At 37.7% G+C, this 22,117-nt stretch overlaps 1 protein-coding gene and 1 non-coding gene across 4 annotated transcripts in view; both read right to left on the reverse strand.

Moving 5' to 3' along the window:
* Position 1: 1 nt before the first annotated feature.
* On the reverse strand, positions 2-10,519 carry LOC113681939 (uncharacterized). The gene is made up of 8 exons (XR_016188001.1): positions 10,173-10,519; positions 6,997-7,678; positions 6,207-6,278; positions 3,846-6,106; positions 3,627-3,681; positions 3,091-3,330; positions 2,096-2,173; positions 2-1,696 (listed from the first exon to the last, which is right to left on the reverse strand). It is a non-coding gene; the product is annotated as an uncharacterized LOC113681939 (transcript).
* A 2,067-nt stretch (positions 10,520-12,586) lies between these two features.
* LOC113682053 (fibroblast growth factor receptor 1) overlaps positions 12,587-22,117 on the reverse strand; it is a 12,336-nt gene continuing 2,805 nt past the window's right edge. Inside the window, exons 2-16 of one of the 3 annotated variants that reach the window (XM_089210745.1) lie at positions 21,935-22,081; positions 21,075-21,338; positions 20,555-20,614; positions 19,179-19,493; positions 18,805-18,921; positions 18,117-18,159; positions 17,430-17,605; positions 16,881-16,997; positions 16,174-16,361; positions 15,478-15,609; positions 15,208-15,296; positions 14,514-14,554; positions 13,974-14,073; positions 13,511-13,607; positions 12,587-13,068 (exon numbers count right to left, since the gene is read on the reverse strand). In XM_089210745.1, the coding sequence (XP_089066871.1) occupies positions 12,961-13,068; positions 13,511-13,607; positions 13,974-14,073; positions 14,514-14,554; positions 15,208-15,296; positions 15,478-15,609; positions 16,174-16,361; positions 16,881-16,997; positions 17,430-17,605; positions 18,117-18,159; positions 18,805-18,921; positions 19,179-19,493; positions 20,555-20,614; positions 21,075-21,338; positions 21,935-22,081 (1,994 nt within the window). In that variant the 3' untranslated portion in view covers positions 12,587-12,960. The remainder of the gene's footprint in view (positions 13,069-13,510; positions 13,608-13,973; positions 14,074-14,513; positions 14,555-15,207; positions 15,297-15,477; positions 15,610-16,173; positions 16,362-16,880; positions 16,998-17,429; positions 17,606-18,116; positions 18,160-18,804; positions 18,922-19,178; positions 19,494-20,554; positions 20,615-21,074; positions 21,339-21,934; positions 22,082-22,117) is intronic. The other 2 variants (XM_089210746.1, XM_089210747.1) reach the window with 2 other exon arrangements.

Raw genomic sequence — 22,117 nt, forward strand, 5'->3', positions numbered from 1 at the left:
ACCACGACGGCGACGGCAACGAGGACATGGAAAAACAAAAGATCTAATTAGCAGGACAATAGCTCAGCACGTGCGTTTCAAAACTTTCTACATTTCTTAGCCGTCCTATGCAAAACAACAACGTGAAATCATCACAATTTGCGTCGTCTGCGAACCGAAACCGCGACGACAAATTATTTTCATTTCCATTTGGAACTCAACGCTTCTTTTATACATTATACTGAAGTTGAGGTGTGGAGCTGTTTGAGGCGATAAACAAATGCAGCAATTTTTAAAACTCTAATTAAAGGCAGAAATTCATTTTTTAATCGAAGTCTTCCTTGGCGTTGCCGTCCTGACTGCTTAAGGTCCCTATTAAGCTTCCGTTAACTGCTGGAGCTACTTTAATTTCAAAAGAATCAGAAAAAGAAATTCAGACTTCTTTAATAAAAGAATCTTGAAAACAAGAAGAGAGCAAGCCGTTAGGTCTCTTTCTTCAGTCAAGAAGTATTTTCCCCTCTCAGAAATTCAGTCTAATAAAGTTTACAAAATGAATTCCTAGCAAAAAGCTATAGCCTTTTAAGTTGCAAGTTGATCGTGAGCCAATAAAGCCCCTTTTTTCAACTTATCTACAAACTGCAGGAATTTACACCATTTGGAAAAAAACTAAGGGATTAAAATCGTTGCTATACCCATACCCCTATACCCCCGACTACGCCATTTTCGTCGGAATTCCCCAACAGTTCGTTGGTCCCATTTATACTCTTGGGAGAAAATAGGTACCTCGACTGACCCTACACGTTATGGCGTTTTCTTATGGAAACTATGGAAATAAACCTTACTTAAGTAAATATATCCCTACGGTTAATAAACGTAGTTTTTTTTTTCGTTCAAAATTTTGAAGATATAAACCTTTTTAAACAAAGAGATATTGACGCTTGCTAAGTTCGTCTGAATGCCGCCATTCAATCAGGAACGCAAACTATTCTTGAAGGCATAGCCCTTAGATTTAGTCTCATACCACTCACTTTTTTTTTTCACGGCATTTCTGTTGCCAACATTAGACCTCGCTAGAACTCTCCTAGGACTTACGCTCTTGCATCTGAGCAGGAATGGCTTATACAACTCCAGCATTAAAAAGCAATATCAGGCATCTCAAAATGATTGGTACCCAGAAAAAGAAAAACTGATAGCGTACTTTCAAAGCCGAATAGCAGTTTATGATTCAGTGGCATCGTCACTACAGTCTTACTAATAAATATGGTTTTGTCTTAAAATACTTAATTGTTCGAGACCGATGCGCAGACATAAGAGGCGAGGGAAAACGTTAGACGGGAGGAATAGATCGCCAAACAAAGCCAAAAAAAAGGTAAAAAGAAGCGGCGGTTTTTTTCGCCAAAATGGAGTTAAATTGCAAACAGTAGTTCAACCCGCCCTAGAATCCAATGCTCCCTCACAAATACGTCTGTTGCTAATTAACTTTAGAACTGTTACAAAAAAGGAAATGGTCTGTAGCTCGTTTCTTATAACAAGTCAGCTATAATGGGCTGTTCACATTCGATCAAGGTATCGTAAAGCCTACCCACGTCAATAAAACGCTGCCGATGGCTGTGTAATAGAGCCTCGAGACATGGATTAATGGTTCTCTTGTCAAGGTAACGGATCTCGGTGGCTTTCAGACCCACTTTCTCTGCAACCAGCTTCCACTCTTCTCCACCTGAGAATGGGACATTAATCAATTCTTTGTGTTGGGAAGAATTGTTACAAGCTTACACTATTAAAAGAAGAAAGAACGAAAGGCCCACCCCCATAGAGTCTCTCTCATCATGGTAACCGCTTGATGGGTACTAGATCAAGAGACAACAGTCATTGGGTAATAACGTTCTATTTACGTTTTACAAAAAGCTACAAATTAAAGAAAACAGAGAGAGTAGACTAAAAACATCACATTTTAAATTTTGACGTTTGACATTATCTAGATATGACTTACCATAACAAAAAAGTTGCTAAAAAAGTTTTTGGTCTAAGACCAAGTAATCACTGGTAACTTTTGCTTAATATTGACTAACATATCAAATTACGAATGTAATTTTTAGAGAAATTAACGGTTTTTTACCACTCAAGCTCATCGTAAGTTCCACAATCTGTGACTGAGGAATTTCTTGAAGACCGAGTTCTTCGGGCAAAAGTGGACCTAAAAGAAAAAAGTTTCATAAAAACAAAAGGGTGAAAAGAAGGTAACGGACAACTCCGTTCTATAGAGGCGGTAATTTTCTAAAGAAACTGTGGCGCTGCGTCGGTAAGAGAGTATAACAGGATAATTTAGTATTAACAAATGAGTTGAATTCGTAAGTCAGTCACCGTAAAGATTTACAAAACTGACGTCTCGAGCGTTAGCCCTTCGTCAGAGCGCATAGGAATGATTAGCCTTTCGTCTTTCGTTCTGACAAAGGGTTAACGCTCGAAACATCAGCTTCGAAACTCTTTAGGGCCTAGTTACACGGTACGACTTTGTCGCATGCGACAAGCTTACGACAGGCTTACGACACGAATTGTTTCGTGTAAATCAAACCTACAACTCGCTTACGACTCTTAAGTCATGTCGTAGGCCTGTTGTAAGCTTGTCGCATGCGACAAAGTCGTGCCGTGTAAATAGGCCTTTACGGTGACCAATTTACGTTATCAACTCTGTTCTATAGACAAACAAAAACGGAAACAAAATCGAAAGAGAAAAAAAAGCCACACTTTACGTTTATATCGCCAAAATCTAACTCTAGTCGATTGTCTGAGTGAGTGCAGCCCTAAAAAGGACTTTGATGAGCGGAAATAGTCATTTGAGTCAAATGAAGAAATGTTCAGTAGTATTAGCCTGTTCGGGAAATAGATTGGCCAGATTTTCCGAGATGTTATTGCTACAAAACTCAAGCAGGCAATTAGTTTTTAAGTTCGTACGCTTACTTGACATCCTGGTCATTACGACAATTTCAGATTTATATGTCATTCGAAGCACCCTCGTTATGATTAGGCTGAATTTTTTTTTGTCTACGACACACAAAGAAAATGGCGCCAAGTCTTGAATAATAGTTAACAAAGTAGTAATGAACAAAATACCTGCAGTTCCCGCTGAAGTTATTTGCCTCAAATGCTTCACTACGTCGGTGCGATTTTCTCTCTTAGCTATTCTGGCAAGGCAACGGACTACTCTGGTGGTTTCAGGTACGGGATTTGTCAAAGCCTCTTGGCTTAACTGCAGCTTGTCCAGAATTGGAACGACAACACTTAAAGCATCAATCCTCGACTGAAGGGACTCAACAGCGCCACACGAGAGAACAAGTTCTTTCGCTTTCTTCTCTGTACCGAAAAAAAAGAGAAAATAGAGTGAACAGAAGAAAAGCCTGAAGGTAAAGAGTTCTTCACGTGACTAACAATAAGCTAGCGTGACGTGTCTTAGTGACACGGAGGGTAGTTTACATGAAGCACACCTTACTTTATAATGAGATATCAAAACGCTGTTGATTAAAAGAAATGACCCAACTCAAATAAGGATAATAATAAAAATAGCTACAAAAATGACAATATATAGCAGTCATGGTAATAATGATAAAGTTTATCAAAATCTCTAGGCAAAGGGAGGAAGGCCAACTCACCCTCCACAGAACAAAGTTTTCTTGAAAAATAGTCGTCATGATGAACTTGTACTTTCTATAGATGCACAAAAGGAATACGAATTAAGTTATTGAGTTAAAGCGCGTTCCATTTAATGTGAAACTAGTTCCGAAATAGTTGATGATAAGATAGCTAGTTGTGATGTTAAAATGAAATATGAAAATAATCAAATCAAATCAATAATAAGCATATATATTTACGTTAACTTGCTCATCCAGAAAGGTGTACCACGGTGCAAACTTCCTGATGTCCAATCTGGGATCGGCAGCACAAGCAGACCTCTCACAAACAACGAACTGTTGATTGTGAGCAAAATCGGCTTCTGACCAGAAGTGCAGGCAATGCTCTTGCCTACAATTTTTCATTCCATGGTCGCGACAAAAATCAACGGACTTCCCCCGGCAACATACCGAACAAAGCACTTTTAGTTGCCATTCCATGTTTTTCAACCAAGGGAACTCCTTGCGCATACATTCCTGCATCAAACCCAATTGCCTTCTGACGGCCCGTGCGACGTGAACATCAGGAGGTTGATCAGACACAATGGCAGGCAAATCGACGTTCCCTTTTGAACCGTTGGAGGTACTACAAACTCCTGATGCCCAGTGAGGAACGACTTCGATGAAGGAAGAGTGGCAAACGAGAATGATAGAGCAACCTTCCTTTGGTAGGACCAGGAACCTCGCAAAATTGCGGTATAGTTGTGGTTGGCATGAATTTGGCCATTCTTCAGAACACCATTGGTAAAACTGTAGAACCATTCGCGGAAACAAGCTGGTGGGAACCTGACGGGAGTGGAACGAGATACACAGGGACGGAAGTCGAGAAGTTGCAACAAGACCAACCACGTCTTCGGACGGGTAAGACATAAGCATGGACGGCACAAGGTACTGCTTCCTGTCATTTGACGATGGCCATTCGCACATTAGGCTGAACTTCTCCATGATTTGAATAAGACTTTGGAAGACTTCCCTCTGCTGATACAAAGCGCCCCACACGTGCGCAAGCAGTTCTTCATCTAGACGACCAGTTTTCTCAACTTTGAGCCAAAGGTCTCTGTAATGACTTCCTTCCACACCATACGGCTCAACAGTTATCACCTTCTTGAAAACATCGATAAGCCACTGCATGTCTAAAACAACCATCTTGTTTAGACTCGGTGTGTCACAAAAATGAATCACAATACGCTGGTCGTGTAAAAAGTTTAACAACGTCGTAAATTCTAGTTCGTCAGAAATATGGCACTTTTCAAATGCAATTTGCTTTGCGTCTTCAAAAGTGATCCATTTAATGCCCTCATTGATCCTGAGGCGTAGTTCTTTTTCAAACTTTAGCCACTTTAATGGAATGTCCTCCTTGGCATGCGGTAGCTCCTCAGCAACGGAAAGGATTTCTCGTCTTAAACGTTTGACCTCTGGACACTCGTGCTTGGAGCCCGCCTTTGTGTTATCTACAGCAAAGACACTTTTAAACAAGTGGGAACTGTACAGTTTGCCTTGAAGAGATCCAAAGATACTGGCCGCCAGCTAGGCAGGATCCTGATCACCATATGCTTGATCAGCATGAGTACAAACTAGGAAAACCGGGGGAAGCATTCCTGGCAGGTTGTCAGATAGCTTGATATTTGAATAATGACCGTTAAAATTATCGACTAAGGAAGCCACAGATGACATCCATGAGTCCAGGTAGTCAAAGTTGGTCTCCAAACAAAACCTGTCTTCTACTTTCCCAAACAATCCTCGTCTCTCAGATGGACCAGCTGGATCACTGGGATTCCAGCTGAGGTCATAGGCTAAAATGTAGATAGCTCGCTTTGTCAAAAAGAGAGGGTGTGTGACATAGTAAACCAGCTGCCCACCAAAATCCCACAGAGTTGAATAAATCTCTTCCTCATAGTCTGACTTAACATCTTCGAACAATTGACTTCTAATTAAGTCCACTAACTCTTCAGAAATACCAGGTTCAGTCAAGGTCTGCTTTTTCGCTTGGGCTGAGTCATTTGAGTGGCTAATCTCGTGCGTTGATTGAAGGCTGTCGCAGGTCATCGAGGGATCGTATTTGGCCTGAGAATTCCGTGTAGTGTCGGTTGGTGGCCCATTTGTACCACCACAAATCTCGTTTGTATCAATCAATTCATTTACAACAAGTCGTGCTGCTTGATGTTCAAATGAAGTAGCGGGAGTATAACAACAATTTTGATCGAGGTTTTGTAGCTTCCATACCTCGGTGGTTACTTCACAATGAGAAGGATCCACCTCTATTCCTGACGTACTCTTTTCATTGGCATTAAACTTCTCTCCCTTGAGTGATCTTTTCAGACTAGTCTTTCCTGCTCGATCCTGTCCAATTAACATGATTGGCAACCTTCTTACTTTTGTTTTTCCCTCCATGAGAGCCTTGTTGTAAGCATGTAATGTCAAGGGACCACGTGCAAGGATTTCTTCAGGAACAGTGAAGTACTCTGTGCATGAAACGAATCAAAGCAAAAAGGTGAAATTTTTGGCCAGTGTTCTTGCTGAAACAACAGCAACATAATCATCACCTAAATATGATTTGTTTACCTTGCCATTCGTCGGAGGTATACGCCGCGATAGCCATTGCTAAATCAACCATGATCAACGGCACTATTTGACCTAAATCAACAGAATTCCGCATTTAATCAAAAGAATATCATTACAAACTCGCAATAATGTAAACGTATACACGCACACAAACGTTAGACATGGCTGCAAATCTAAGCAACAAAACCCCCAAAATTTGATAGTTTAATCTCCAGAGCATAAAAAAAAACAAAAGGCACTGACGAAAGAAAAATAGATGTTCCATGACGGCTATTGGGTTGTTTCAAGAAAAATCTTCTCTTGGTTATTTTCTTGAGAAAAAAAGGAAGGAAAAAAAAACGGCTGAATTGCCTCTGCAATAGTTATATAGACTAGTTATGTTGTGACTAGTCACTTTTGATAGGACTTTGCCCCATTTAGTGCCATTTCCCAGTTGAAAAAAGCCGAACCTACACTAGAACCTTTCACGCTGAAAACGGTTCATTTCGACCAGATTTACCCGTTTTAGCCAATTTTCCACGCATCTGTCTCGTGCTATGAAATTTTCAACAAATAAACTTCATTTTTAGCCACCTTCGACTCCGTCCCATCACGTGTCTATCCCTTATATAAAACCTGCATCTTATCACGCAGAACCAAGTCAGCGCATTAAAATTGTCAAAAGCAATAATTCATTTACATGAATAAGATATGCAGTGTACCTCATGAAGAAAGGGTCTTTAATCAACTGTGATCGGGTATAATGAAAAGGGAAACTTACAATAAATGTATTCAATGGATAAATTTTTACCTGATGGCACACGACCAGTTAGAAAACCAAATCCAGATACCACTGCACTTAAAACTAGGCTCTCCACTGGCGAAGGATCTTTCCTCCAACCCTTTGGTTTAAAGAGCATATTATAGTGCTCCTCACAATCGGCGTCTAGACGTTCCCTTTTAAGATCATCGATAGGCTTCCTGTAAAATTCTCCTCCTAAACGTACTAAGATATCTTGGATATTTTTCCAGAAGAAGTTAAATGTTGTGTCATCAATTGCAGCCCCTTTAGAGAGCTTGTGAACCATAATGTAGTAGAAACGTAAGCGAATGATGTCAGCTTGAATAGTTGTATCTGTGTTAGGGGGAAATTCATTCCACCCAGTCTCAGTTGGTTGAAGATTACAAATGCTAATCAGAAGAATTCCTAGCAAGGCGGTGTCAAATTCTTTCGATGAAACTGTAGATCGAACCGATGGGTACAATTTGTCCCACTGTGAAGAGCTGAGGACTTCTTTCTGCCAAAGGGACCGTAACTTAGCATTTATTCGAGGACTTGCTAACAGTTTGTCAAGGTCCCCTGAAGGACGAACCTTCTCAAAAGTCTCTCTTAGTACCTCAGATCCCACCTCGACCAGAAGGCGGTATAACCGATAATAATTTGCTTCTTCTTTGGATGCAAATGCAGATGTTTCAGAGGCCATCGCATAGGGCTAGACAAAACAAAAAATAACCAAAATTATCTAAGATTATACAACTGATAGTACCAATTATTACCATCATTATTGTTATAATTTTCAGTAACATAATTTTTATTAATGTTAATGACGATGATGAGGATAAGGCTACTTGTCTCTAGAAGCAGGAAGCTTGTGCAGAGAGAGTAGAGGAACCACATTGGCAAGGTGGCCCTTAAGGTTCACTGAGAGATGATCAGAAAGCAAAGGATAGAGTTTTCTGAGAGGTGGTTTGACCATTGACCCTGCTGAGAATTGAGATTGGAGGATAGCCTGAGACACAACAGTCTTTGCAGACAAAGAGCTGAGGCACAATCAATGTGATATTACAAAAGATTGCGCACCTCTTGACTATAAGCCAAACCAGCAAACCAGATTATCATCAGGGCTGAGGGGGAAACGTCAGTAATTTATTTGTTTTTTTTCCTTGCTGTGCCTAACATAATTGCAAGTACACAGTAATCACATATCCTTGAAACTGCTCATGTTTTGAAGAAAGTAATGTGACCTAGAGCTTTGGGAAGTTATTGGGACATCACTTGAAAGAATCTAGAGAACATTAGAGGACTGGAGAGAATCTAATAATATTAGCAGTTCTAAGCATAATAATAACTACGATGAATTAATGATAACAACCATGGCAATAACAATAGTATTAATAGCGATGATGATAATAATGATAACAATAAGAACAACAGTAACATATTAAGTAAAAAATATTAACATTGATGATGATCATATAAAGTAAAATTTTCAGTGCAGTCTCTCAAAAATCTGCATTTGTCAGGACTGCAAACAAGTTGCAAAAAGTGCTGTGCCAGTCCAAGGTCATAGAGATAATCAAAAATATGAAACCAATCACTTCTTCCAAGACTGTGTCTTTCAACGTATTGGTACAAAGGTTTCAAGTTCAGAATTCATGGATATTTCAATTACCTGGTTTTAATCATATCTTTCAATTTCACTGTCAAAAGTTCCTTTTCCAAGAAACAAAAGGGCAACTGAGACAACCAATGAATTCTCATTGAAAACAGTGATGAAACTTTTAAGATATCAATGGAATGTATTCATTAAACTTAATATAAAGCATGATTGTCACCAGTGTTAGAACCATTGGCCATTTAGGACTCCATCCTTAATAATAGCTAATCAAAACTATAAAAGAATTCTTGAATGTGATTAGTTATCATCAGCCCTATTTGAGCACTAATAGGACAGTGTATGGTTATGCTTGTAATTGGACAGTGTATATATTAGGACAGTTAAAGGGACAGTTAACACCTCATGCCTGAGTATTAGTGGACAGGACACATCATGTATGCACACTGTTGTCTCCTATTTCATCAAGTTAATGTTTTTTTTTTTTAGGAAAACATGTAACCAATGTCTAGTTTCTTTTGTAAATTTTGACATGGTTTTGATTAACTGCTAACAGAATTCATGTTGTCCAATTCTGTTCGTAATCATACTCGTGACTGACAAATTGGACTCTTGCTTCACTCTCATCTGATTTTGTTAATCACTCATATGATTACAGACCGAATTGGACTCCTTTCAGTCCTATTGCCATTATTCATTAACTTATTGGTAGGTGAAGATGCCAGTTGTTTGTTTTGTTTTTTTTTGCATATAAGATGAAGTCTGTCCTAAAAATAACTACCAGGAGAATCCTTGACATGTATTAATAGATGTAGATTAACATGCAAATTAGCTCTTACAGCTGCCCAATTGGCCTAGGATTGCTTCCTGCCTTTGCTTTAAAGTTCATAAGAAGTCAACCTTCTACTCTTGATCTTTCAAACTATGATATGATAGTAACTACATGTATATGTAATGTCATAATAACAAGGCCTTGAATAAAAAACATCAGATTATACCCAAACTGAGATGAATTTAAAAGTGCTAAACCACAGTTTAAACTCTTAGTCTAATTGAATATTTGAATGTACTGAGACACTGTAATTATGAAATTAAGGCACAGTCTTTAAATAGTTTTTACACTTATTTAATGTGAAATTTTCACATGCATGTGAATTTTTTCCAGAGGAAGGTATGAAAAGCCCATGAAAAGCATCTGAAAGTATTTCATTCCCTCAAATAATATGTTTTTACATACTTTTCAACAAGTTCTTAAAGTGCTCCTTACTATCATTTATTTCATAGGCTCCAGACAAGTACAATAATTATATACGGCTGAAATTTATCATGTCAGAACTCCAAGCTAGACGAAAAATTGTTTTTAGGTTGACTAAGTAATGTTAATCGGGACGTAAGACATTGTGCGACATGCGTTACGATTAACTTCGTATATTTTTGTCACTAATTGTTTCATTAAATTTCAATAATATGGGTAAAAATCAATAAACCTGCTGAAAGTAATTAGCCATACTTTCAGTAGGTTAATATTGATTTTTAATTCTAGATTTCTAACTGCATCACAACAGTACAATGCGAAATCATGATCGTTTACCTTATTCCTTGTTTTTCCAAGCCTACAAACACGGTGGACTTTATTGACCCTGTCCTATGTAGTTCCAATGATCGTGTGCGCTAAGTTTGTTGGGTCGTCCCAGCAAAGGAAGGTCAGGTTTTATCGCAATCGAATTTCTCAAGGCTAATGTAACGTAGAAACCCGGAAACAATTTGCATAACTGTTCAAACCGTTGCAGCCAACGTTCTTCGAGGGCGATTTATGCAATACGAGCATGGCAATATGATGAATAACAGCTTAAAAGCTGATTAATTTTTCAGATAAATCGCAATAAAGTGGAAACATCGAAACCTCAACAAAATTTCACTCCGAAGCTTCTGTTTAGCAAACCTTTGCAAAGATTCACGGGAAAAAGACGAGAAAGAATGTATGTAGGACCGTTAGGCGTGTAAAAACTTTACTTCAACGAACTTACAAGTGGCTGTGTGGGGATTCAATTAAAAGTTAAAAATTTGCCTGCGTAGAATCGTAATGAATCTATTTTTACATCAATTTCTGTTTTCTTGCAAAACCTGAATCTCTGATTCTCTCAGAGGCAAACACCGCAGATGTCTCTCTTTCCAGCTGACTAGTCACTCAGTGTTGCTCCGTGAGCAATATGTGAACGATTGTTATTTATTTTCTTTTGATGCTGGCCGTGGTTACACATCCTAATGATTGCATGTGGCGGAAATTTTATGCTGAGAATCAGACATCTCATGCAAGCCATGTAACTTGACGAAACTTTTTGCGCTTATAAATTCTCCCGGAATTTTAGATAAACCGAGGCGCAGATTGTGAGTCGAAAGAAATTAACAAAGCCAAAGGGGAGGAAGCAAGTTAAAAGGATACGAGTATAAAGAAACTAACTAAAATAAAATGATCGAAAAGAAAAATAAGTTAGCTTTTCAATTAACGAAATTTGGTTTTGTGGACGGACAAAATAATTTCTATGTTCGTTTTGAAGAAAGTAATGTGTCCTAAAGCTTTGGGAAGTTACAAGGATATGACTTGGAAGAATCTAGAGAACGTAAGTAGAAATATTAAGATTGATGATGATAATGACAGTCTCTCAAAAATCAGCACTTTTCATCTTATAATTTCTCCCAGAACTTTAGATAAACCGAGGCGCAGATTGTGAGTCGTAAGAAATTAACAAAACGAAAGGAGAGGAAGCAATTTAAAAAGATAGGAATAAAAAGAAATTGACTGAAATAAAATGATAGAAAAAAGAAAAAACAATTGTTCGTTTGTTAGTTGTTTCGTTTTGTTTGCAGCTTTTTAGTTCTCTTATCTGTTGAGGCGCGCCATTTAAGTCAGATCATCTCCTTGGTGACAATAGTTTTGACGGACAGGGAATCTACTTCTACACTTGTATGTATTACCCCACTTGGGCGTGGGGTAATACATTACATGAATTTTTTTTATATTTTCTCTCTGATTTTCTTTAGAGCATTAGTAAAGGATTCCCACGATTTCGCACCCCTGTTTGCATCCTGTCTGTTTTTGTTACGTCAGCGGTTGACCTCCAGAAGAGATCGCTATTAAGTAAGGTTTCATTTTATTCAGGCATTAAGGAAGGGAGATGGTAGAAAAATCTTGCTTGTAAAAAGAAACGGTGATCCGGCTATCCTCGACCTACTGCAACTCCAGGTGATTTAGTCACATAGGCGAAGTTAAAAAAAAAAATATTCGTTACAATTGATGAAAGAATACGAATGAAAATTCCTTCAACTCGTTCAACTTCTCGTAAACTCAACTCGATTCAAATATCAAGCTTTAATCTCCATCAAGTTTAAATGAAACAATCTTCGATATGCCAGTTTGTAATTATAAGAAATTAAGTCCTATACAGTAGCATTGAAAAAAGGTTTTATGTGATCTTTTTCATCTCTATGAGCTAAAATGATAGTTTACCAAAATCCCTAACATTTGCAGTTGTCGTGCGACTTGACCAATACCACTGCTACACACAGTATCGATTTGGAATTTTTTAGCTTGTTTTAATTTTGAGCAAGAAAAGCCTTAATGATCATGTAAAGCGTACGATACAATAGTGTCGGGGTTTTGGGTTACAGCAATAATTTACAGAGAAAAAGGAAAATTTTATCAGCTAGAGGAAACTGTCATTGTCCATACAGGCCTTAGTGGCTGTTGTTACACAACTGTCTTCGGAGTTGTTACTGCTGATGATGACAATGTCTGTGTGCTTATTGCCTTCCAAGATAACGAGACTATTTGTTTTTCAAGTTCTCCATTTGTCATTTGAGTTATTTTATCTCTCTCGGCTAAAACTTTTTTTTTCTCATCACCATTATCTTTATTATTCTAATTATACTAATTATTACTATTATTATCAATATTATTATTATTATTATTATCGTTGTTTTCTACTTTCAGTTTCTTTATTATAATTTTTCTTTCCAGATCTGGGACATAATAAATCAATATCGGAGCTGATATTGCCGTCATCATCATTATTATTATTACCATCATTACCATTGTTGTTACTTCTATCATCATTATATATTTATTTATCTATTAAAATTGTTATTACTGACGATGTCATTTCCTTGGTCCATAACAGTAGCTTTGTAAATATGACAAACTATTGCGAGGAAAAAAACCTTAAGGATTTAAGAATTCAAGAACCTATCATGCTGTTTTATCTACAGATTGCAGGCATTTAAAGACTATTTCCTTCAATCTAAACAGTTATAAATCACAGCAGTAAAATGGTTTTTAGCTATACAGTTTTAATCCATGTTCTGGTCATAATCTTGATCTTCTACAGCACAGTTGTCAAATTATCAAAGGAAGCAAGACCTGAAGAAGTGACCATTTCCTCCACATTTGCATAAAGACTTGGTTCATACTTTGACATATCCACATAGTGCTGAAAAAATGGCAAGGAATTAAAAGACATCTAATACTGCAACATTTAAAAGATGTAGTGAGGAAATCCTAACAACGGAGACCCTTACTCTATAAAATTAATAAGCCTTCTTATTATTCGACTATGAACACATTGCAGCTCCTGCACACACTATTTCATAGGGTCGGCAACTAGCCGCTACTAAAACATTCTTGAAGAATAAGTATATATAGGCCTTTCACAGTAGAATTTGATACTATACAGATTATTTCTATCCTCTGCCAGTTACTTTGGGAAAATCGTGCCCCTACTGTCCACATATGGAGGCTTGCCATTCGCGACCAATGGCAATTTTAAGCCACGCAATGGATCAAATTCAGACTTGACTAAATGGAACGCTTTTTGAGATTGCGTGAATAGACAAGCAAATCAGGAGAGTATTTTGTCTAATGTTAATAGTTACCTCTTCCTGCAAAAACCCAGTCATTACTTCATGAAGATGATCGAACGTGGGTCTGGCGTCAGGGTCTTCGTTCCAACAATCCGCCATAAGCTGATATCTACAGATTAGGGGTATCGAAGGAAAAAAACAGGACCAAAAATTTATTGTCGACCGGGTAATTTGATCATAGGTATGACTGTTTAAAAATTTTTGGCCAGTTTCGTCATTGCCTTTGGGAACCATTAAGGGCTTAGAAGGCGTTTGTCAGTTTTGATCGGCTAGGTTCAATGGGTCCGTTCAGTTCTAAAGTTTTATTCACTATTCAGTTATATTGCTATTTTTTAAAGAAATTTGTTTTGAGATAGCTAAAAAGACGACATAAAATTATTTTCTTGCCTCTTGTAGGGATATAATTTAGGCAACAATAAAAGATAGAAATCCATACGAGTCACCAATCTTATAAGATTGGTTAATTCGCACTTACAGTTCATCACTGACATGTTCTGGTTGAGGCATCCGATATTTGTTCACTTTCAGTTCATACACAACTTTCCATTCGTTCCACCCTGGATAAGGCACGCCTCCTATTAAAAGAAATGGTACCAAGTCGGTATATTTGGACGGGAAACCAGGAACACTGGGTTTAGTACACAAAACCAAGGTTTATGGTTATTTCCGGATATTCTTCCTTTTATACCCAAGGAGACTCATAAGTAAACATGGAAGTCTGGATTTGATGTACTCGACCTAGTTTTCATGACGCACATCCAAATGTGATGAAAACAAATAATGAGTGGATAATAGAAATCCCTTTTCTTTTAAGAAATGGACTGATATCCCTATGGGTTAAGCGCTTTTTCAACTTAAGCCCGAAAGCGGTAATTGCAAAAAGTGTAACCGCAAGGGTGTAGAAAAAGTGACGAGTTTTGGAGAAACCGTCATTCAGAAGTGCCTAACGACAAACAGTAGAGGTTTCATGAACAGTGTCAATACTGCATTTAACGCTTAGGGTTATGCAACTCACCTAGAGTAAATATTTCAAACAGAACAATGCCGTATGACCAACTATTTTAAAAAGAGAAAATAAAACAATGTGAAATTAACAAATAATTATATATAAAATATCTTGTACCAATTGGTCGAAAGTCATTGTCAATCAGTACAGACAGTGAAATGACGTCATATCACTCCACAAAACCACGGACGTCGGCTTTCGCCGAAAGGTAACATTTTTCAAAAAGAAATGGCGTAAATCACTTGTAAAGGTAATGCCATACGACAAGCATAAGTTAGAAGCTTTCCACAGTCACGTTTCAATACACTTACATAGGCTGAAAAAAATGGCAACGAACAAGAAAAAGATTCAAGGTATTCTTGAGGATCTCGTACGAGTGCATTCACAGACCTTTTAGAAAAGTTAAAAAAGAATCGAGCTAAAACACTCATTAGAAAGCTCAAGGAAAAAAATTTCAGTTTCATTAACCTTTTAACTCCCAAGATCTCATTAGTAATTCTCCTTACTGTTTTCCACGTAGTTCTTCTGGTGTTAGTTTGGAGAATTTGGTATTGGATCAACTAATAATCCCCTAATTAAGACCTTTCTTTGTTCTCATCACTTATCTGCTTGATATTGTGTTGATATTGTAAGGAGAAATTCTGTCTTGGTCACTCATGGGAGTTAAATGGTTAAAAGATGACCCCTTAGCTAGTTAACTTACACATCACTTTTCTCTGACACTCTGACGTTTTTTTCGTCAGAACCTTTGAAAAGATGCTCAGGAGCGGTCCATTTGATCGGGAGGCGACCCTATGAATTGGGAAATGATGATGAAATTAATGAAACTAAATAGAGAAAACACTTCAATAGTAGGTATGCACGAATAAAAAAGTTGATTAAGTGTCAGCTCGAGTTACTGTCTTTATTCTTCCATGAAAAGCGATTAAAGTCAGCCATTCAGAGAAGTTAAAGATTTAACAAGTGCAGTTACCTTTCTAACGGCAGTGCAATAAAGATACTGCTGATATTTATCCCTTATCAGAGCCAGTCCAAAGTCGGTAATTTTACAAATCCTGTCTGCTCCCAACAGAACGTTTCTTGCAGCGAGATCACGATGAAGGATCTGAAAATTACAGAATTGCTTTGAGTGGAAACGCATAGGCAACGCAAAGCTGAATGAAGAAATGTAAAATGGTCTCCGTGTTTACATAGGCTGATGTAAACACGCGGGAGGTTGGGAGAACATGAGATAAGCGTAGGAAACCACGACGCGAGGCGGAGTGGTTTCCAGCTTATCGTGTTTACATCAGGCTATATAAACACGGAAACCATTTTACATTTCTTTTATAAAATAACTAATGAAAGAGGAACGAAAACCGTGTTTACATACGCTCATGTAAAATGGTTTTATGGCCAATCAGAGCGCGCGTACTATTTGAATTATTTTATAAATAGTGCTTCTCGACCGGTGTTGTTAAACCATAGTAGCTACAACTGTTGGCCATAAAAGGGAAGAGTACATCAATCAGCCTTTGGGAACCGAAGTATTAACTTTCCTTAGGAAGGTGTTGAGAAATTATTAAGAGACCAGTTGTGAATCGTAGGAAAAATTAAGGGAAATTTCTATTTACATTTGACGAAGAATAATACATCTCAGACATTTCCTAGCGTTTAAGCAAACACATACTTTCTTTGATGCCAGAAAACTCATTCCGGAAGCAATCTGTTGTGCAAAACTAAGCAGATCGTATGAAGTCACTTCCTGCTGGCAACACTCTGGGGAACAGTAGAACTGATCTTCCACTCCCCTGCTTTTCCGGAGGTAGCCAAGCACATCCCCGTATGGAGCATATTCCAAAACCAACATCATAGGTGCTGTAACATAACAACGATACTCATAAGTATGTGAAATAAAAGAATAGCTATGAAGAGTAAGAAATGAAATGAAAATGATCGAACGAACGATCAAATAAATGAATGAATGAATAGATGCAAGAAAAAAGGAATACATTGATGAATAGAGAAGTGAATCAAAAAAATCAACATGTAAAGAAGAGTGAAATACACTGCGTTCTTGGTTTTATCTTATGGTTCCAAAACTTCCTTGTCGCATGGTGGGTTTAGAGGATTTCGGTGATCCTTCACAAGGCTCTGTAATATTCTTATGATTTCCCCTCGTTGGCAGTTCATTAATCGTCAATATTCTGCAGTTCTTCCTTTATACTCTATTGACGAAAAATGATCCCTATCTCCTTTACCTCTGAACATCATGCTCCCCACCCCCCCCCCCCAGATTCTCCACCCCCTCTCTCCACCCGACAAATAATGTCTGGTCTCCAAGAATAAAATATGATTCGTCATGATACTTTAAAAATTCACTACTTAGACACTTACTGCATGTGGAAACACACGCCAGGAAATTAACGATATTGGGATGTTTGTCTCCACCCAAAGATTTCCCCAATTCAATTTCTTGCGCCAATGATTCCTGTTCGTGGTCAGAACAGTTACCTGTTATCATAATGTGTAGACAAAGAAATAGATAAATAGGTAAAAAGATATCATCCACCGGTCTACATCGAACACTTGAACTGGAAATTCACAGTAACTCAGTGCTCGTTCGCATTTTCATTGAAAATTTGGTGGGAACTAATTGCGGAGATCTGTTTTGAGAGACGGCACTTATCAAGAATATAAAGTACTACGTAACTTTTAAATTTATTTCAAACATATGATATATTGTCGAGAAATTGTTATATATGAATTATGATTTATACACTTTTAAAATTAAAAAAGAAACAATATTTAAGTTATGATAAGTCGAGATTCCGAATACCCTCGAATTCCTTCCTAACCTAGTCGTAAACCACGTTTATGTATTTTTTATGTTTTTTCAACTGTATAAGACCTTGCCTAAATGTAATAAATTTAGGCCTTAGTTACGTTTTAGTTTCTTGACAGCCACTGTAGTCTCGTCAGGGTGCCCTTTCATTCCGTAAACCAAAGCTTTCCAAACCTCTCCAAATGCCCCAGTTCCCAGTATGCTTTGGAGGTGAATTTGTTTTGGGGTGATCTCCCAGCGAGAAGCAGTAACGGAGAGATATCGTTTGTCTGTGTCACTAGGTAAAAGGGACGGAGGAAATTATGATAAGTTCTAACCACTTAAATTGCCCACACTTGTCGGGAAGTAGTCTCCATGTCAAAAGACCAATATAAATATTGCTTAGCTTCTTTTCCAGAACGAGGAACAGTTTATCGACGGCCACGCTCGCCAGCACTTTACCCTTAACACACGTTCGGACGGCATGCACTTCTAAAGTTTAGTAGATGTTCAATTCATTCATCACCTTTGTAATCAATGATCACCTTTACCCCTCTCCCCCCTGTTTTCGCTCACTTCTACACTTCTAACATCAGTATTTTTCTTTCCTCACACTCCAGTTATTTGTTCTTTCCCGTTTATTTGGATTGATAATGCTACCCTTAAAAAAGATCCATTATCAAATTAACGATAAACGACTAGATGAATGATTGATATTAGAAATAAATGCCGTTTCCTAGTATCAACAACCTGAAAATTAACAAATCACCTCTTACCATACTTCGTAAATGAACAATTTGTGACTGTACCTTTGTAAAGTGAAATTTTCCAAACGATCAACGTTTCTTAGGGCTAAAAAAACCAAAAGGGAAGTATGTTAACAATAATTAAACAATTTTTGCCAGGAAATCCTTTATGTCATTCGAGAAAACAGAGTTGACTCATTAATTCTTTCCATTAACGTTTAGATAATACCTTCTCTATTGTTTCGTCGGAAGGAAAGAATATACTGCTTTACGATATTCTAATACTACGACAACTGTTTTCCAACTACTATAACTGTCTGGTACTAGTACCACAACTATTATATGATTACTATCACTCTTACTACTACTCCTACTACCACTACTATACTAATACCATATTAATAAAGGGGTAAGTTTCTCAAGAAACTGTGGTGCTGCGTCGGTGGGAGAGTATAGCATGTAATTTAGTGTTAACAACTGAGTTGAAAACGTAAATTAGCCACCGTAAAGGGTAAAAAAGCTAAAGTTTCAAGCGTTAGCCCTTCGTCTATCGCTCTGACGTTTGAAACGTCAGCTTTAGAATATCTATACGGAGGCTGAGTCACAACATCAACTCAGTTGATAATGCCAATTTATCCTGTAAATACCCCAAACCGACGCAGCACCGCAGTTTCTGTAGAAAAATGACTCAGCTCCCCCTTCCCTCCCCACCTTTAGTCCTTTAGTGCTTGTTTAGTCATGTTGACCATACCTGAAACTCGTCTCTTGTGGTAGACAAAGCAGACAAAGATGCCAAGGCACAGGAAACCAGATACAAAACTAAGAACGATCACTGCAACGTTATTATCCTCATCGTTCTCTCTGCGTTCTATAATTACAAGCAAAATAACACAAGTGTCAAACGAAAGGGCTGGGACACGATAGAACGACAGGTAGATAAATGCAAGCAAGCATAGATTACTCTTTACGCACACCTGTGATCAACAACAAAATTGTTCGACAGTCCGTCTTTTCGTAACTATTTTTTGTTGGTGTTTTTGTAAATTTGCACGTCTAACAATCTTTGTCTAGTAGTCATTATCAGTTATCAAGAGATAGTTAATATTGAATGACCGCACTACTTACTAGTCACATTCAGAAAGATGGAATCCTTATCTGAACCGATTGAGGAATTTGCTTCACAAGTGTACCACCCTGAATTGTGAGTGGAGACAGCCTCGAGATTCAGGTAAAATCTTTTATGCGACGACGATTCTGTATCTTTTTCACCAAGGAAATCTTGCTGAAGGATAATTTTTTTATCTGTTTTTTTTCTCCACTCTGCTGTTATGGGGACTGTTATCCGTGGAATCTTGCAAATTAATGATACATTTTGACCAACGTCGAACACAGTAGAATCCCGTAGAATAAACACATCGAAATCCTCCGATGAATTCGTGCCTGATTACAAACGATTAACCAGCGTCAGTATAATTATTAGTATTCTAAGAAGAACGCCATTAAAACGAGAGGAATACTTGATCTCAAACATAAATATATAGTTTGCAAAGAAACTGTTGCGCTGCGTCGGCACGCCAACGAAACAGGCAATTAGTGATAAGTTAAAAGTTGATGAGGGCAAGTAAATAGCTAATTTTTAAAACCGTTTCGTTTGTTATCCCTGCATGTGGGGATTTGCGAGTCTGTTCAAATATGTCTCTTCTCAGTTCCTGGAAACTGACAAATTGTTGTTACTCCTCTACTAAAAAGGCCAGGACCTGATTAAGATTTTTTTAAAAAATCTGTACTGCGTAATCTTTCATTCATTTTCAGAGTAGGAGAAATTAAAGTACTGCAAATATTTGGACTCATTTCTAGTTGGATCTTGAACAGTGTGTTCTCATTGGTGATAAAACCTCCGATGACTTTTATCCTAACTGCAGGGTACAACGGGGTGGTTGGATGGATCATATTGCATTTACTTGTTATAACCTCGCTAATTTGATATCATTTCTCCGCACCTTGCCTTTCGTCCATGTTTATACTAATGACAATCACATCTACCTTTTCCTTCAGACCTTACTCTAGTCACTCGCAAATAAACGTAGTTTCTGTGATCAAGAATTGCATTGCTGATCTTCGTCCGTGGTCTACACTGCTAATCCTTTAATGATCAACGATTCTATTGTCGTTGGTGACACCGTCACTAAGGCTTTGAGTACCTTGGCTGATGCTCATATACGCGAATGGATGTTTATATAAATTTGTCCAAAATAGCTGATGCACTTGATGATTAACTTCATAATTCTATATTAAGACTACTGAGTTTCGTAAATTTCTTTGCATACATATCTTGTTAGAATTTGAAAAATAAGACAAGAGTAAGTTAAAGAGAGGGTCTCCGGGAATTTCTTTATATGGATAGCAACGGCGGATGAAGTGAAATTGACACCAAAGCCTAGCTATTTCAAAAACTAGTGAGGCGACTGTTTGATAAAAGGAGAGGGAATGAAACAACTTGCCAGTTCCTGAATTTTTTCCACGTTCATTTGTATGATTCTCCATTGTAGGCTCCAAAAGACCTGTGAGAACAAATGGATGGTCGTAGCGATTGCAATGAAGTGATAACATTAGTTTTCAAAGAAACTTTGAACTGCGTCAGCAGACATTTAAAACAACATCTTAGTTTTCGACTATTACATGTAGCTGATAAAGATAAATCACAAGAGTTGATGTTTTGGGCGTTAGCCCCTCGTAAGAGCAAATTGGGAAATTGTGGGTTGTGTTTTTGTCATACAATGGAGAATGGAATTATCCTATTACAGTAAACAAAGTATAGAGTTTTTCTCCGTACAAGAAGACTTTCCCTACCACCGGAGTTTGTATCTAACGTTGATATAGTATGAAACGATGGGTATACACTGTAGGCTGGAATGGCAAGAAAGCTCTCTACACCTATTACGATTACTACGTTAAAAAAGTTGGAAGTATACCCTCTCTGCTTTTATCAAAAATTTGCCTGAGTCTATTTACTTGTTGTACCTCTACATACAGCGGCAACTCTGTGAGGTTCGCTACAATTAGAAATCATTCTTTGAAGAGTGCCACAAGTTGTGTTGCCATATCGGTGAGTCTGGATCATATCGCAGTTTGCGTTAATCTCAGCTGACTCAAAGCCTTGGATCTGGCAAAGTCTATCAGCAATGCCTACTGGATGGCAAACGGGCGTCCAAGTGTTGTTCACATACCCATCAAGCTTCAGTTTAGTGGCAAAAGGAAGATTATGGGAAAGCTGCACTCTATAAGCTACGATAAGACGGCAAAAATTAAAAGGAAACATCGTCAATTTAGAACCGTCACTTCGAAGTCAATGTCAATAACAACGATGGACAATATGCGCAATGAAAATTAACCTCTTACAAGAACTGTACGGCACTCTGCATACAAACAAGAACTGATTAAAGAAACGAAACACATTGATTTTATACAGTCACGCTTTACACGGAATAGAATAAGCCAATGACAAAAAACGAAATAGGCAATGCATGATTACGCAACTAGCACAAAGATGTGAAACGAATCGGAAGCTAAACAAGCATAAAGCGAGAGAAAACTTATTCGAGAAAACAAACCAGAAAAAAAATATTCACACTTACAAAGTGGAACAAAAACGAACTTATAACCGTCGCTTGTGGCTACGGGTTATTTTTGTTTGTTTGTTTGTTTGTTTGTTTTAGTTTTCGACTGGCTTTATTTTTGTTGTTGTTGTTACTCTTTTTCTGCTTCTTCCTTTTCTTGTCAAGTTTTTTTTGTCTGAAACGTTAACCTGAACGTGTACACAATATACAGGTACAATATATATATATATATATAGTCATCAATAGAGCAGCTGTACATTATACCTGAACAGTTTTCATGTGTTGAACACTCCCTAATCTCTATATTTTGGTCACCAACGCAACCCTTCGAACAATTCCTTGCCTGAAATTTAACACTGCACCGACCAAAGCAGGAACTCCAATCTGACCATTGCATTAAAGCAGACCCTTCTGAAAAAAATGATTTTGATTTTCGTTCAATTCAGT

The sequence above is a fragment of the Pocillopora damicornis genome, chromosome 6, assembly GCF_964200805.1.
Source record: "Pocillopora damicornis chromosome 6, jaPocDami1.2, whole genome shotgun sequence".
Taxonomy (NCBI): Eukaryota; Metazoa; Cnidaria; class Anthozoa; order Scleractinia; family Pocilloporidae; genus Pocillopora; species Pocillopora damicornis.